Here is a 15,463-nt window from a genome sequence, read left to right as displayed (position 1 = left end):
TGAATTTTTGGCAGTAATAGTCTGGATGAGTGGAATTAATTCAGATCTCATAGACATAAGCAATTTTAGAGAAGAAAAAGAGGTAGCAGGTTAATGTAGTAATCATTTACAGGGTCTGTAAAACAGTGAAAATAAGTCAGACTTAAAAATAAGAAAAACAAAAAAAATGATTTGCTTCTGAGAAATGCAAGGATAATTTATAACTTAGCCCACAGAGAACTGCAGAACAAACATCTGGCAAGCAGAAACCACTGTCTACATATTTGAAATGAAGTGGCAAGCACTCAAGTGACGATAGTTATACCTGAACCCTGCACTCGTGACTTATGGGTGATACTCACTGTCCATCAGCAGAATGACAGTCTGCCATTTCCGGTATATGATACTTCAGTTGGCCATAAAATGCCATGGGACTGCACTACTATTACCCAGAGCTTCTCATGAATTTCCTTATGTTAATTAATTGCCATACTTGGGTTATGAACATATTTAAAATGTGGATACCTGGGTATATAGATATTAATATGTAACATAATTTGAGAAAGGAAAATAAGTGTCCTTTATCTTCATGTCTTGTGCTTCCTAAATAAGAATTCTTAAGTTTTATTTGCATAGGATACTTGTCTCATGGTTTAATCTGAGTAATATATAATAGGACTATAATGTAGTGTATACATGGCAAAGTGGCCTCATATTCATCAGACATATTGCCCATAAGAAAAAAGAAAAATAAACTACACCATTAAGATAACTCAAATGATATATGTCAGAGAATTTCTACAGACTGTGAAAGCTACCAGATTCTATCAATAGAGTGTCTTTAGTGTTCTTTATAAAGAAGAAGTTAACAAACAGGATAAATTAGCCAGAATTAAAATCCTTTAGCAAAAATGAACATATATTAAAATGAAGACATATCATAAAGAATGTTATGAGTCTTTCAGAAAGATATTGAACACATTTTTCAAAGTAAAATACATTAGTATAATGTATGTTATACATTTGTTTTCTATCTTGCTATTGTTTGAACAGTGTATTGTATGCACATTTTAGAACCTCAACTAAGCAGAAAAACAACACGTACGTTTCTGTAGAGCTCATGTTTATTTAAAGAGAATTGGGCAATAATCCATTCTCTGTCAGGAAAGTGACCTGAATTCTTTTGGGAGGGGGGAGATCTTTTGCCTTTATACATGTAGAAGATTATTTTTTCTTTTCATGTATGTTATATGATGAAGTTATCCTTTACTAAGTTGTATTCAGGCTTGTCTAAACATTAGAGAGGAAAGCAGAAAACTCTGGGCATATACATGTAGCTTGGAAAATACATTGGTGTTATGGTATAACCAAACTACCATTTGCCGGGATGATCAAAAGGCAAGTTGGCCCAGCATCTGGAAAAGCATGACTCATAATGTGTCCCAGTTTTCCCCTTCCCTTTGCGTATTAGCAAATGAAAGTAATGTGCATACAGATTACAATCTGATATAAATTAATAAATAGTAAACAGTGCAAGGAAGTGTCAAAGAAAAAAAGCAAGGGGGAGAGAGAGAGAGAGAGAGAGGGGGGGGTAAAGAATAGAGTCACTGAAGGCCAAAAATGAGTACTTACTTAGATTGCAAAAGACTGGAGGACATAGAGGCAGGCATGGCTCCAGCAACCATACTGGAAGACTGCTGCAATTTCCAGATCAAAGCCATGAACGTCCAAGTGACTGCAGATGTGATGTCTCATTCCTAGGAAGAGATAACAGAAGACTGAATTATATGATAAATGTATCACTCACTTCAAGATGCAAGCAGATAGAAGTGGATGCTGGTATACTTTCCACTAACAGAAAGATGCTAACTTTGGAGAGAGGTTTTGTTTGAACACCTGTGAGGGATAAACACAGGCTGGCCATAGGTTCTGATGAATTCATATATTCTGTTTTGTGTTGTTTGTTGCTTGTTTCTTTGTTTGAAAAAGAGTTTTTCTGTGTAGCCTTGGCCATTCTGTAACTTGCTCTGTAGGCCAGGCTGGCCTTGAACTCACAGAGATCTAACCACTTCTGTCTCCCAAGAGCTGGGATTAAAGGCATGTGCCACGACTGCCTGGCTGAATTCATACATTCCTAATATGTCAGGTACAGGATTAAAATGGAAAGAAGTAAGCCATCCGAACATAACACTGAAATTTACATCCTGCAAAAAAAGAATAAGCAAATGAGTTTAAGGATAGAAAGAGATAATTTTATTAACTGTGAAGGGAATTTTGAAGATAGTGAAAAAACCCACACTAATTAAAATTAAGAGAAAGGTCTAGTAGAAATTTCATTAGTAAAAAATTTTAATTTCAGATTATTTCTTGCCTTACCACTTAGTACTGTGTTTCCCAGTGCCTCTCTTTGCCCTCTGCCTTGCCTGTGGCAGCGAGTTCAATTGGGGCCATTCTGGTTAAGAATCAGAATGAGAAAAAAACACTAAAATATTTCTGGTGGTTTTTAGACTTTTGACTGATTTTTGGATATTTAAAAAATGAACAAACAAACAAACAAACAAACAAACTGTAATTTAAGTGGAATCTGTTCCCTTGACAATAAAATGAAATTTAAGGACCAAATAGAATCTACTTTGCACAAAAAATGTAAAAGTGACTCAGATGAAGCCAGTGATAACTGTGTTCATTTGTGAAGCTCTTACCCAAAAGGATCTGGTTAGAAGTCACATATAGTCTAGTTGCAGTAAAGCATTCACTTTGAAATAGACTGTATTTCAGAGTAGTTAATCAAAATTGTGACAGGGTCATGGGGGAGCAGACAGCAAATGATGCAGCAGATTCTACAGAAGAAAGGGGAAAGAGAAAAACAGATCAGATGTAGAGAAACAAAGAAAATAGAAAATAAATATGGGAGAAATACAATATAAAAAGAAAATGTGGGAAAAGAAGGGAAAAGCAGGAAAGTAACAAAAAGAAAGATAGCCACTTATTTCCTGCTGGGATATCCCATTTTCAAAGCATGTACCTCTCACCTTCACTACCTCAACAACCAAATATCCTGAGTTACTCCTGCTCATATTAAAAGGGACTATTAGAATTGCTATCATAAAAATAGTCTTCATGAATCACAATCCTATAAGCTTTTATGCCCAGAATCAACACTTGGGTCTAGATCATTGCTATTATAGGGCACTGTTGCCAGTCCTACTTCAACATTCAGGCATTCACTAGCCTTTTTGATAGAGCTATCTGATTCTGACTCCCACACCAGCTGTTCAATGCACAATGAAAACCATCCCTTCTTATTATAGGCTCACCTAAGCTGCCACAGAGCCCAGCCCAGACACCCTTACCTTAGTCCTGCTTTACCTTTAGATCTTCCTGGAGAATTTGAATATCCTCATCTTCGTCAACATTTCAGTTGTTCAGAAGGTCACATTCAAACAGCTCTTCTAAGGGTTTTCAGCATAAGCATCTTAACACCAGCTTGGGCAATATCTGTTTTTACTATCTCAAGGGGCTTGTATTTTGCCTGGTAAAGTTGAAGTTAAAAGCAATTGGTCTGATGAGGGACCCCACCCAAGAGTATAAATCCCCGGAAGGGGAAAAGATGCTGCCCTGCTTATATTTCTCAGAGTGAGCATCTCTTTGGATTTTTCCTACCTTTATCCAATTTTGTATGGTGTGTGTATGTTTCCAAGTGACTTTATATCCTTTCTGCCTGTCCGATAGTTTAGGAAAATACCTTCCTTAGGCATCATAGAAGCCTACCTGTCAAATTAAGATAAAACAAAGTACACTGGAAACTTCCTGTAGAGCTATTGACAGCATATGGGGTTTTGTTGTCATTTGGGCACAAACAAGAAGGAACATTATTAGAACATTAAGTGAAATTGCTTCACCAAATGGCTGGTTCCCTCAAAGTTGGGCCTTTGGCTTGAGGATGCTGATAAAAGTCTTAGCATATCAACAGCTTATCCTACTTCTGACCAGACCTGAATGAAAATTAAGAAGCTTAAGGGATTTTCAATTTTTTTTTTTTTAAATTTGGCTCTTAACAGATAAATGAGTCTGACATTTCTGATCTAGAAAGGCCCTTCCTAACCTGTGTATGAGTAGTAATTTGCTAAGTTTATTCTGCTTGGTATTTCTCATTCACCTGTCTCCAGCCACAGGCTTGTATTTTGAATGACACTCTGTTGAGGATTTAGATATTCATTTGAATTTGTAGTATTTCTCATTCTGTGTGACACGTGGAAGTGAATTTATTGAGAACTATTGCAAATACCCACAGATTCTGTAAATATGTACCAATGAAAATGTAATAGCTAGCTCAAATGTGTGTGGGACTTTATAAATTGGCACAAGAGCTAAGCAGATAGTTAAAGCTAAGTAAATTACATTTCCAGTTATCCGGGTCCTTTTAGATCTGCGCTTAGAGATATCTTTGTAATAGAACAATCTTCTCATAGAAAAGATACAATCCTATGGAATCTGAGGCATTAGCCCTTCACATGCATAGAGGTAGGGCTATGTGAGGCAGAGCTGGCCATCAAATGCAGTCCAATCCTATGATTTACTCCATGCCTTTTTTTTTTTCAAATTTTGTTCTGACTCATTACTAAGAAATGCTGACTCATGACTATTGACCAATGTTTGGACAACTTGTGTTCCTCACTGGAAATCTGGAGCAAGCTATGCTACACTTTTCTTTATGTTTGATGTCTTCTATAAAAGAAGTGAGACTCTGAGAGAGAAAGATATCAGACTAGGTTTAAAGGTAACAACAGAATTCTATGATGATGAGCAGAAGCATAGAGATGTTATCCTGGTTAAAAAACAAACATGTGATGCTTTGTTATCTGCCACAGTAGACTCTACAGTCTATTAGTGCTGGGCAGCAGCTAATGATTAAGGCGAGTACTGGTGAGATCACACATGTCAGAGCTCTACCTAGGACAGGACTGAGACACACACACACACTGGATGACCAAGACACCTGGTACTACTCAAAGTTCAGTCTTCCGTGACTGGAGAGATGTAGTGTGTACCCAATTTTCAACAAAAAGTTTTTTGTACCAAATAATTTCTGTCAGAAGTTTATTTTATTGGTAAAATATTAAATAATATACAGAATTAAAAACTGCACTTACACTTCTGAGAAGAAATAAATCTTGGACAAATTATATGCTTGTTCCTGAGATTGGCTAAGTTTATTCCAGTAGCTGTGCACTCAGACAGTACAAACCTTTATAATATAACCCTTTCACAAAGTATTACAAAGTTTCTGCAGCTTCTTGAGTTGTACACACACACACACACACACACACACACACACACACACACACACACGTACATTCACACATGCATATACAACACCCACACATATACACAGTACCCACATATATGCACAGAGCATGTACGTGTCTGCATTAAAAACAAGGAAAACACAAGTCCCACATTTTAGTCTGCAGTGATAAAACTGTTTTGTGGAGGTCTCACAATCAGGGTGCAGCAGATTGACAACCCATACTGCTGCAGAGACTGTCGCAGTATTTCCATAGTAAACCCCATTTTCTGAGGTATTTGAGCCTTATAAAACAAAAACAAAACAAAAACAAAACCCCTACATTACACTGAGCAAACCTGACATACAAGGTCTGGGATTTTAATTTTACAGATATTTATATATATATTTATATATATTTCTTTTTAAACAATAGTTTTTATTTCCCCAAATTATTAGTTTGAAAAAATGAGGTTCACTGGTTTGACTTTTTTTTATTCTTTTTTCTTTTTTTCTTCTAAAAAAATCAAAGTATTCTAGAAACTGTCAAGCAATTAGTCCTTAAAATAGTCTAATTACCTTTGGTATTATTAAAGAAAAAAAAGTTAAGTAGCCAAGACATATACTGTACAAATACAGAATATGCCATCAAAAGAAATGCCAAAGAAATGTTACTTTTTAATAAAACGTGTATTTACATTACAGCAGTCTTACTACAGAAACACAGGTATTAAAAAAAGAAAAGAACATACTACATATAAATATGGATAATACAAAAGATACTTCTCCATCTGCATTGAAACAGGTCTGCTTTAAATATGTAAAAAATTTCTTTTCAACAGGTAATATTGATTTAAACCTGACCTAAGTGCTTTGATATTTATTTTCCAAAAAGGAGAGAAACAAAACCATTAAATATTAGTTAACTTAAAAGCATTAGACAAGAGTGGGAGAAAAATCATATTTCAGCCTCAGGATAAACTTCTCACTTACGTTTTCAAAGAAAATTTAGCCTAAATGAAGTTTCCAGAAAGTCAGAAAAGTCACTTGGTACTACATTTTTTTTTCAACTTTTCATAGTGGAGTGGTTTTACATCTTTGCTTGTTATGTCCTATGACAAGTTATAATTTCCAAGGGTTTCTTTTCATCATGGGCTAAAGAGATAAATGTCAGAGAAAGAAAGGAAGAAAATTACAACAGTTTTTAAGACTTCAAGAGGGCTATTGCACTTTTATGGAAAAGAAAAAAGAATAGCTGTTAAACTCTATAGCAAAAGCAATCATTCTGAAGCCGCAAATAACACAGGGTCTAAGAGACCCGATGATGAGGGCAAACCTGGGGTCTGGAGACCCCTTTGAGCCTGGAACATCACAGCTGGAAGTGTGAAAACACTTGCACTGCTCCCCAACTGGGAGAAAGTTAAGACTCTTTGCTTTACATTTTTATCCTCCATGGTGGGGAGAAAGTCTATTCTCTTATGATTTGTATTTAAGAAGAAAGCCAAACAAGTCAAAGTCCAAGCACAAAGGAGCCACATGGATACTCTGATTACAGAATTTCTGGAGTCACATTAGGTGCCTCCTACTTGAGAGTGAAACAACAGAAGGACTATACAGCTTACAATGTCAACCCAACCACGCTTTAAAAATACAAAACTACACTTGGGTATAAAAATATGCCAGCAGACTACACAGCTAACCAAAACCACTGAGACAAAAATTAAGACTTAATGAGTCTGAAGTTCAGAGTTGACCTCCTAACTAGTAGGAGGGTCAAGAGAGACACCGGGAGAGGCAATGGTGGGAGGGCTACAGACAGAGAGGGCATGAGGAGAAGAGAGGAAGGTAAAGGTGAGGAGGCAAAGCCAGAACTTAGTCGTACCGAAGGGCAAGTGATTGACGGGCATCCTCTCGGGTGCTCCACAGCCAAACCTATTTTTAGATCACAGTTCCATAATTTGAATAATTTTTTGAAAAGTACAAAACAACAGCAACAACAAAAATATCATCAGTCCCTCAATCCCTTCCCTCCTTCCAGTGTGTTCCTTTAAGAAATCCATTTCTTAAATGAGACTAAGCGACATGCTAGTAAGTGCACAGGGCTGGAGAGGGTGACCCCCATCTGTACAGCTCCCCTTACTACGTGTCACTTGAGGTAAACCGAAGGCCCGATTCACTGAAAACTGCTTCTGTGGACTTAAAGGAAGTTTTGATTCTGCACTGAATATGACTGAGCACATGACCTATAAATTTCATATTAATTCATAATAGAAAAGTCACCTTAGGAAACTAGTTGTCCATGTACTTCTTACTGTCTATACATGAGAAAGGTGGATTCATAACAAACATGTACAGAACATATATAAAGGGAGTGTCATGGGAGAGAAACACCATAAACAGCTTTAACTCATTTCCAAGAGTACATATGAAAAAATACTCACAAACTTACAGTACAGCAAGGGGAAAGGAAACTGTTGTGAAATAGAACATTACATAAAATCCCTTGAAAATTCCAAAATTTTAGGTTTCTGTAATAAATGTAAAAATAGTCAAGGTGTCATTATTTGGCCTAAGAGTACACTATGACAGAAGGAAACACTAGCGTATCACAGCTTCTTGGTCATATGATGTCTGCCTTATACAACCAGCAGCGTTTTTAAAAAGCTGTCATAGTTGAAGACACCCCTCACAAGCGATAGACAACCTCGTACTACACAACTGAGATGACAGTTTGGAGACCAGACACAAGACTTGAGTGCTGAGCTTTGTCATGTTCAAGAGGAAAGAAGGATCTGCATTTTCAGGTCATTTCACCAAACAACCACAGGTTAGAAGACAGAAGAGACAGAAGACCCAAGACTAGAGTAACACCAGTTGGGTATTTAAAACAACTGGAAACAATACTGTAATTATACAAAGAACCCCCTGTGTGATGCAAAACATATTCTTCCTCAAGAAGAAAGCAAAATACACAGCATAATCCAATTCACTGCTGACTTGTGAGTCTACCTTCTATTTTGCCTCTACCATAGAATAGTGTCCAGAAATATCACCAAGTTAAAAAGATTAAAATCTAGTTTCAAAGTTTCTTGTTACATTTGCCAGCTCAGCTGAAAGTCTGGAAATTCTTTTAGCAGTTTTTTTTTTCTTCTTCTTCTAAGAACACAAAGGTGAATAAGAGAGTACTTAGATTTTATGTGTTTTTTTTTTCTTAAAAAATACACAGTAAAAGTGTGGTAGAGCTAAATAGCTAACCAACACTCTCAATGCATTTTTAAAAGGCACCAATATAAAATTTTATAAGTATTTGATACATTAAATTCAGGGTTTAAAAGACCAGTTACTGTATATTTTAATTATTTTGCAGAAACTGGAAGACTAAAATATTTATAAAATAACTTTTATATATACAAAGTTTCAATTCATCCCTCATGGTTTTCCCCCTTTTGGATCTGGGGAGATTTTGCTGTAGAATAATTATACAGACAGTAGTTATTAAAATAATGTGAAATACAACTGACGATGACCACCAATCTACAATTTTATAGTAAAAAGAACAGTTCAAGGCTAAAATAGTGTGTGGCAGGTGGCTTGGATAGTGTAAGCGCCTTGAATCTTGGGGCAGACAACTCCTGGTCCTCTCCAGCCTCTTGGCGCATCTTTCTACCCTAACTTGCCATTTTAGAGAGAAGATGAAGGCTAGGAAGCATCGAACTTGTGAGGCGTACAACTGGGTCAGCGCAGCACAGACACAAGTCAAGGTTTCTATATCACTCCCTGCATCTTCTTCCTCTCACAAAAAGAATTTATATTTCCTCAGATATTCTTGATATATTTTCATCGTTTCATTGTTTTTACTTTGCTTTGTTTTTCCTGTATGCTGACAATGGAGATTTACAGTTTAAATTGCCATTAATCTTAAAGACACAGTGGCAACTTTGAGCTTTCTTAATACAACCTGCTGAGTTAGACCCAACCGCTGGCAGGGTAACTGTACTTCTAACTCTAAGCTTTTGTAATACAACTGGTCATGTTAATTGCTTCTTTTCTGTGAATTTTCATTAAAAGAATGTGCAATTCGCATGTGCATGCAAACTATACTGCGCTCAAACACTGACCTGTATGTATGCCAGCCAGACAGGCTAACTTCATCCTAAATATTATTGGTCAGCCCTCACATCCCCATTTTATCCAGAGAATTCTTAACGGAATGTTTGAATGACAGCGCTTCACACCTCCCTCTACCACTCATTGGGCTGGCTTCTCTCATTGTTCTAAAAAGCCTTTATAACAAGCAATTCATCATGATTATAGAGAGGCAGCATGTTTCTCCAGAAGGAACTGGTGATAAAAAAGAAAAAAAATCTGGGCAAAATTAGGGCAGAGCCATCTGATAAACTCCCGACAAACTGGAAAACAGAGGATAACCCATTTTCCTGCCCCTAAAATCTTCTCTCAGCTGTAAAATTTCACCTAAATAAACTGGTTATGTAAATTTGATTTATTTGGTATCCGGCCTTCATGCTTATTTTTAGGTGCTACCATGTCTCCTATTCTCTTTGGTGATAAAAGAGGCAAACGCAGTCACCGAGGGTCCCTCAGACAGCACTAGTCTACAAAGTTTATCACAGCCCACAAATCTTGAATTCACTTGTCCCCGTTTGTCCCTGTCACATAGAGCTATCTACTGTTTTCTGTACCTTGTGTCATGCAGCTGAAAAAGAAAATGCTAAGTGTATACGTAGACCTGATAGACCCTATAGTTCACTTCTTTGAATAAATCAGTTTTTCCAATAAAATGGAATCAGAAAGGCAGAGCATATTGGTACCACCTTTGTAGGGGAAGGACATAACTCTTCCAGTACATCTAAATTCAGTTTCATCCTAGGGTAGGTAGATACATGATTGTTAATACAATAGGTGCGGGCAGAGAGAAGGAAACGTTGATAGAGGATGTCTGCAAGTGTTCACAAAGAGACAAAAGGAACACACGGACAGACATCCAGATGCTTCCTTAAGTTGCAGTTAAAAACGCATGAGCCTTAAACTTATTTACCTTATTCAGAAATGAATATCCTTTCACTGTGATTCCAGAGTGGGCAGGGTAAATGGGGATAAGGAAGGCCTGATGAGATGTTTTATCCCCAAGGAAACTGTGATTTCACAATGTTCCAAGGGATACAAAACCCAAACCCCCAAAACCCAACAGTTGGCATTTGATAGAGCTCTTTTTGGTGCATTCTCTTACATGTAAAGGAACCATTTGGATATTTGTCCAGAAAAAAACTAAGATAAGAATTAGTGAAAGAGGCAAGTTAGAACTACCTAGCTCTGGCTATGGTAGAGCTCAAAATGGACAGACGGAAACCTGCAAGCAAGTTAGGAGCACCTCACTCATTGGTGGATACTTCTCCTGATTTGATACCTCCCATAGCAAACTGCAGTTCCATGGTTTTGGCATGCCATTCAAGGGTCTGTTGGAGCAGCTAAGTGTTACCACTGACCATATCCATCAGAGAGCATTTACAAATGACTGTCAAATAATCCAGTTTTGGTCAGTCTTGTTTTCCTCAAACAAGAGGAATCCATATGTCTGCCAAATGGATTCCTCCGAATGCCTTGAATAACAGTGTGTTCCAGTCCTACCCACAAATGCAAGTGAAGTTCAGGGGGAAAGAAAGAAAAAGAAAAAAGAAAATAAAAAAGCTGAGAACTCACAGAGATCAGATTAAAACCTGAACATGAGATATGGAAGTATATGTCATGTGCAAATTAAGAGAAGACAGAAGATTCTTGACTAAGGGGTTGAGATTCATTTCTGATAAGGACCTCTATAGTTGAAATTTTTGTTTTTATTGTTAAAGTGCGGGGCCTTCTCCTGAAGACTGTCACATTCTCAACTCCAGGAAGGCTGACAGAAAACCTTTTGCTTGTTTGACCTGCACTATGATATTTAGGTAACAAAGAAGTTCCCTTTTGTCTCCAGCAAAGGTAGTAACTGAAGATATAGTGGAATACATAGCCCTAGTAAATAAAAGACCGTCCAGGGTTCACATAACCACTTTCAGGTCCAATTAAGAGTTGCTCCAAGATTTAAAAAGAAGCAGCTGCTAGCAAGGCTTTTTAAGACCTTCTATCCCAAGAGTCAAAGAGGAATGGACTGTGGACAGAACACTGAGTGGTCACAGCTTGAAGAGAAATACCAGAAAAGGGTTCTTAGAGTGGGAATTCCCCCCTACTGTTGCCTAATTACACTTTTCTGCTGACTTGTTAACACTGATTGAATGCTGATAAAGTGACGATCGATCGTAAACACACCTTTAGAAGCAAATATGTATATTAGGCTCCCATCATATTACAGCTTAAAACAAAAAATCTCAAATCCTGAAAAGTAGAATTCTTCCTGGAAATTACTGACTGCCTCTGACCCACTCTTGAGACCATATGTTATTCTGAAAACTACATAAAAATACTATTTGTTACAGGTGTTAAAAGTAAGGCTGCCAGGGTGTCTATAAAATGCCAGTCATCAAAACTATGGAAAAACAGTGCGCAAGTTTAGAAAAATAAGATCAAAGGACCTCAGATGTATCGCAGTGGCCCTTGACGACCTGTAGTTTAAAAGTTTTGCTATATGATACAGTGTAAAACATACTCAATTATAAATTCCGTAGGGGAGGTAAACATAGAACCCACAACAATTCAACTCATCCTAGTAGTTATGGAAAATAACATTTTGTTTATGTTCCATGATCTCTACGAACAGAAAATAAAATGGGTTTACATTTTGAAACAGCTTCTTTGAGAATAAAATGACTTAGACCGTTTTAAATTGCCAAACATCCTACCCAAAGAACTCTCAATTTTCCCACCTTCTATCACAATCCTGAACATGAATGGCAAATCAGAATATCTTAGATGAATCTCTACAAACTGAGTGATTTCCTAAATCGTGATAGGCCTTAACAAGGGTGCATGGCTGCAATGAACTGCTCTAAATGCTCACGAAATAAACCAGCCAAGTTATCAGTGAACATCCCATCCCTTTTCTCTTTTTTCTTCCTTATTATAATTAGGCAGAGCAAATGACATTTTGTCCACAAAATAAGAACTATAGACAGTGACAGCATCAAGAAGAAAGCATGTCACCATCTGAGGGAAGGTGGGACTGTAAGTGCAGTATTTCTTCATGTGCAGTTCTTCATAGGGGTCCCCTTTGGAATGAGAAGGCCTAGTGGAATGTGTGCTCCCCTCGGACAATGTGTGATGAAAACTCGTAGCGGTCCTGGCTTCTGTAGCCACAGATGTTGCATTCCAGTGGGTCCCGGTAGCCATGGCAACCCATGTGAATGGTGTACATGACATGGTCTAGGAAAAGGACTCGGCAGTGCTCACACTTGAAGGCCCTTATCTGTTCTCCTTCTCCATTGAAAACCTTATAGATGTCCTTCAGAGAGCCCTTGGGGGCCTTGGTAGCATCCAAAGCCTTGACATCCTCCTTCATGTAAGCCGGGCTTTGTTTCCTCTTGGGATTTAAGGCAGGGTTTCCTTGGTAGGACTGGCGGTCATCATGGCTACTTTCTGAGTCAGTAGAATCGAGGCAGCTATTGCTGGGCGAGGCCTCTCTTTCCTGGGGTCGACTCTTTGGTCTGATGAGAGAGATGGGGCCATCCATGTTGTTTTCGTGACTATCAGATGTTTCCCTGCTAATGGGTCTTTCTATCCTGTTTGGATGGTAGACCTGAGAGTAAGCTGAGCTTATCACTGGGGCCACCTCGGCGATTGTGCTTGGTGCATGCTGCATCAGAGGGTGAAGGGCCTCAGCTCCAAGGTAGGTGATTGCATTGTTGATGGCTTGGTCCATCATATGAGACTGCATCAGCTCAGCCTCCTTCTCGTACGTTAAGTTCATATCAAAATGAATATCTGGGTAGCTGAATCGCATGAGCTTTTCCCCTAACATTAAAAAAAAAAGGAAGAAAGAAAAAGAAAAGAAAACACAACAAAATTAGTGATGGGATTAAAAATATAAAAAGTTGCAAGAAGTGAACTGAACACACATTTTACTAAATCATGCTATTTTACTCTTTAGGACAAGTGTCTGGTCCCCTTTAGGACTGTGGAGATGCACAGGAGATGACCACACAAAGGGTATTTGTAAGAAGCATTTGCACTTGTTCTAATGCTGCCACAGAAATGCTTGCAGCCTGAACTGTGTGTGTTTTATCTTATTACTAGTTCCTATTGAAACTTTCATGCCTGTGAATTTCAGAATTATAGAGAAAGAATAAATGTCAGGTGAAAAGAAGCAAGTCTAGAATCATCTCTGCCTATCTCAAACACAGTGTGTGAGCTACAGATATAAGAACAGAAGGGATGTGGTTATAGCTCAGGCACTTCACTCCTGAGCCGGGTGAAAGCTCGGTTGGTTGATTTAGCTACTACCCTCTAGAAAAGAAAAGTTACAGAGTCAACATATGTCAAGTATTAGAATGTAAATGGTCATTACTAAATTAGTTTGAAATTGTATCAACAGATGAAATAAAAGGAATTAAAGGTGACTTAAAATATATGAGGAATTACTCTTAAAAAGACTTGATCATGAAGTTTTGTTTCTTGGAACTGGCCACTTTTCACTTTTATACCAGATGTATCCAGATGTATCAGATGTATCCAGATGTGTGAAGATGATACTCAGAATATCTATTGTTAGTCTCCAGGCCTTTTCTTGTTTGAAGCATACGGATTTTTTCTTTAAAAATTACTAATTTTTTTCCCCAGTATTTAATTTCAACACAAGCTTTAAGCATTAACCATGAAGCATTTTGAGAGCTTCAAACAGAAAAAAAAGCAATATTCCTATTTGGCAGAGTAGTTTTCCCTTTAAAATCATACAGTATTTACCTAGTTATTTTGACAAGGAAAGCTTACAGATATAGCTTCTAGAAATAGTGCACTATTGTATGTTATAGTACATTGGGGATGAAGGCCTAATACCTATTGCTGATAGAAAATGTAGATCCATAGTTCTGCATGCTGGAAGAGACAGCATTAACAAGTTAGTGGTATTTCAGATTTGAAGAAGCAGTCGATTAAGGTAATGATGGAGTAATAAAAACAAGTGAAAAAAAAAAAACATTTCCTGGCATCCAATTTAAGATATTGACCTGGGTGTGGTGGTATACATCTTTAATTTCAGTGCTCAGAGGCAGAGGCAGAGGCAGAGGCAGAGGCAGAGGCAGGTGAATCTCTGAATTAAAGGTCAGCATGGTCTTTGTAACACAGTTTCAGGAGACAGGGCTACACAGAGAAATTCTGTTTTGAAAACAAACAACAAGCAACCGAACACCCAAAATAGACAAACAACAACAACAAATTATATTAAACTTTGAAGTTTCAAAGTTAAGCTAGGGAAATCTGACCCAGGTTCTCAAAAAGCTTAAATTTAGAGACAATGACAGCTTGTCATGTATTTTATCTCAAACAAGAGGAATATCTAACATGTATAGGTAGAGTCAAGAAGGACTTCTTCAAAAAAGAATCTATCCTCCTATCCATGGAGCACCGGATGAAAAACACTGGCTGGGAAAGGAACACAGACATGGGGCATTGCTGGCTGGAAGGCTCAGAAGCAAGTGTGGCAACTTACAAATAAGAAATGACATCTCAGCATGGCCAACAGTGGAAACAGCCATGTAAGACTCCTCTTAGAGGTAACCCTGCATGCAGCAAGACAGGAAGGCATTTTATCCCTCAGGCATTACTGTACTTAAACAGGAAACATGACATGATCTGATACTCATTCAACAAGAGGATTCAGAAAGGTGTAGTGAGAGGCCTGGATGGCAATAGTGACAGTGAAGATGGAGAAGGGTTAATGAAATGGCCAGCGATTTTACAAATAAATTCTAGGCCTTTGTGACTATTGAACACAGACAAGGAGAAAGAAAAATGTGAAGCTGAGTTCTCATTCATCAGCCTTGGGTGTGGATGGCAACAAGATAGAAAAGAGGATAGATTCGGGTTGAAGATCAGTATGTGTAACAGTGACTGGAAAGTACTTGGGGTGAGACAGACAGGAGACGTGACTGCCTCAGTTGGTAGAGGGTAGCTTTAGAAGGCCATTGATAGTATCACTCAGCAATTGGCAAACTGCAAAATGGGTCAAAATTAGTGTTAGCAAAATACTGTCATGTC

The 15,463-nt window shown here is 37.8% G+C and overlaps 1 protein-coding gene across 9 annotated transcripts in view; it reads right to left on the bottom strand.

The window, feature by feature from the left end:
- Positions 1–10,860: 10,860 nt before the first annotated feature.
- The window catches only part of Ikzf2 (IKAROS family zinc finger 2), a 148,819-nt gene continuing 144,216 nt past the window's right edge, over positions 10,861–15,463 (bottom strand). For all 9 annotated transcript variants that reach the window (XM_052192547.1, XM_052192545.1, XM_052192544.1 and 6 more), the window contains one exon: positions 10,861–13,222. In XM_052192547.1, the coding sequence (XP_052048507.1) occupies positions 12,498–13,222 (725 nt within the window). In that variant the 3' untranslated portion in view covers positions 10,861–12,497. The remainder of the gene's footprint in view (positions 13,223–15,463) is intronic.

Source organism: Apodemus sylvaticus, chromosome 9 (assembly GCF_947179515.1).
Source record: "Apodemus sylvaticus chromosome 9, mApoSyl1.1, whole genome shotgun sequence".
Taxonomy (NCBI): Eukaryota; Metazoa; Chordata; class Mammalia; order Rodentia; family Muridae; genus Apodemus; species Apodemus sylvaticus.
The sequence above is the reverse complement of the archived record's forward strand: the minus strand, read 5'-3'. Positions and strand labels throughout refer to the sequence as shown.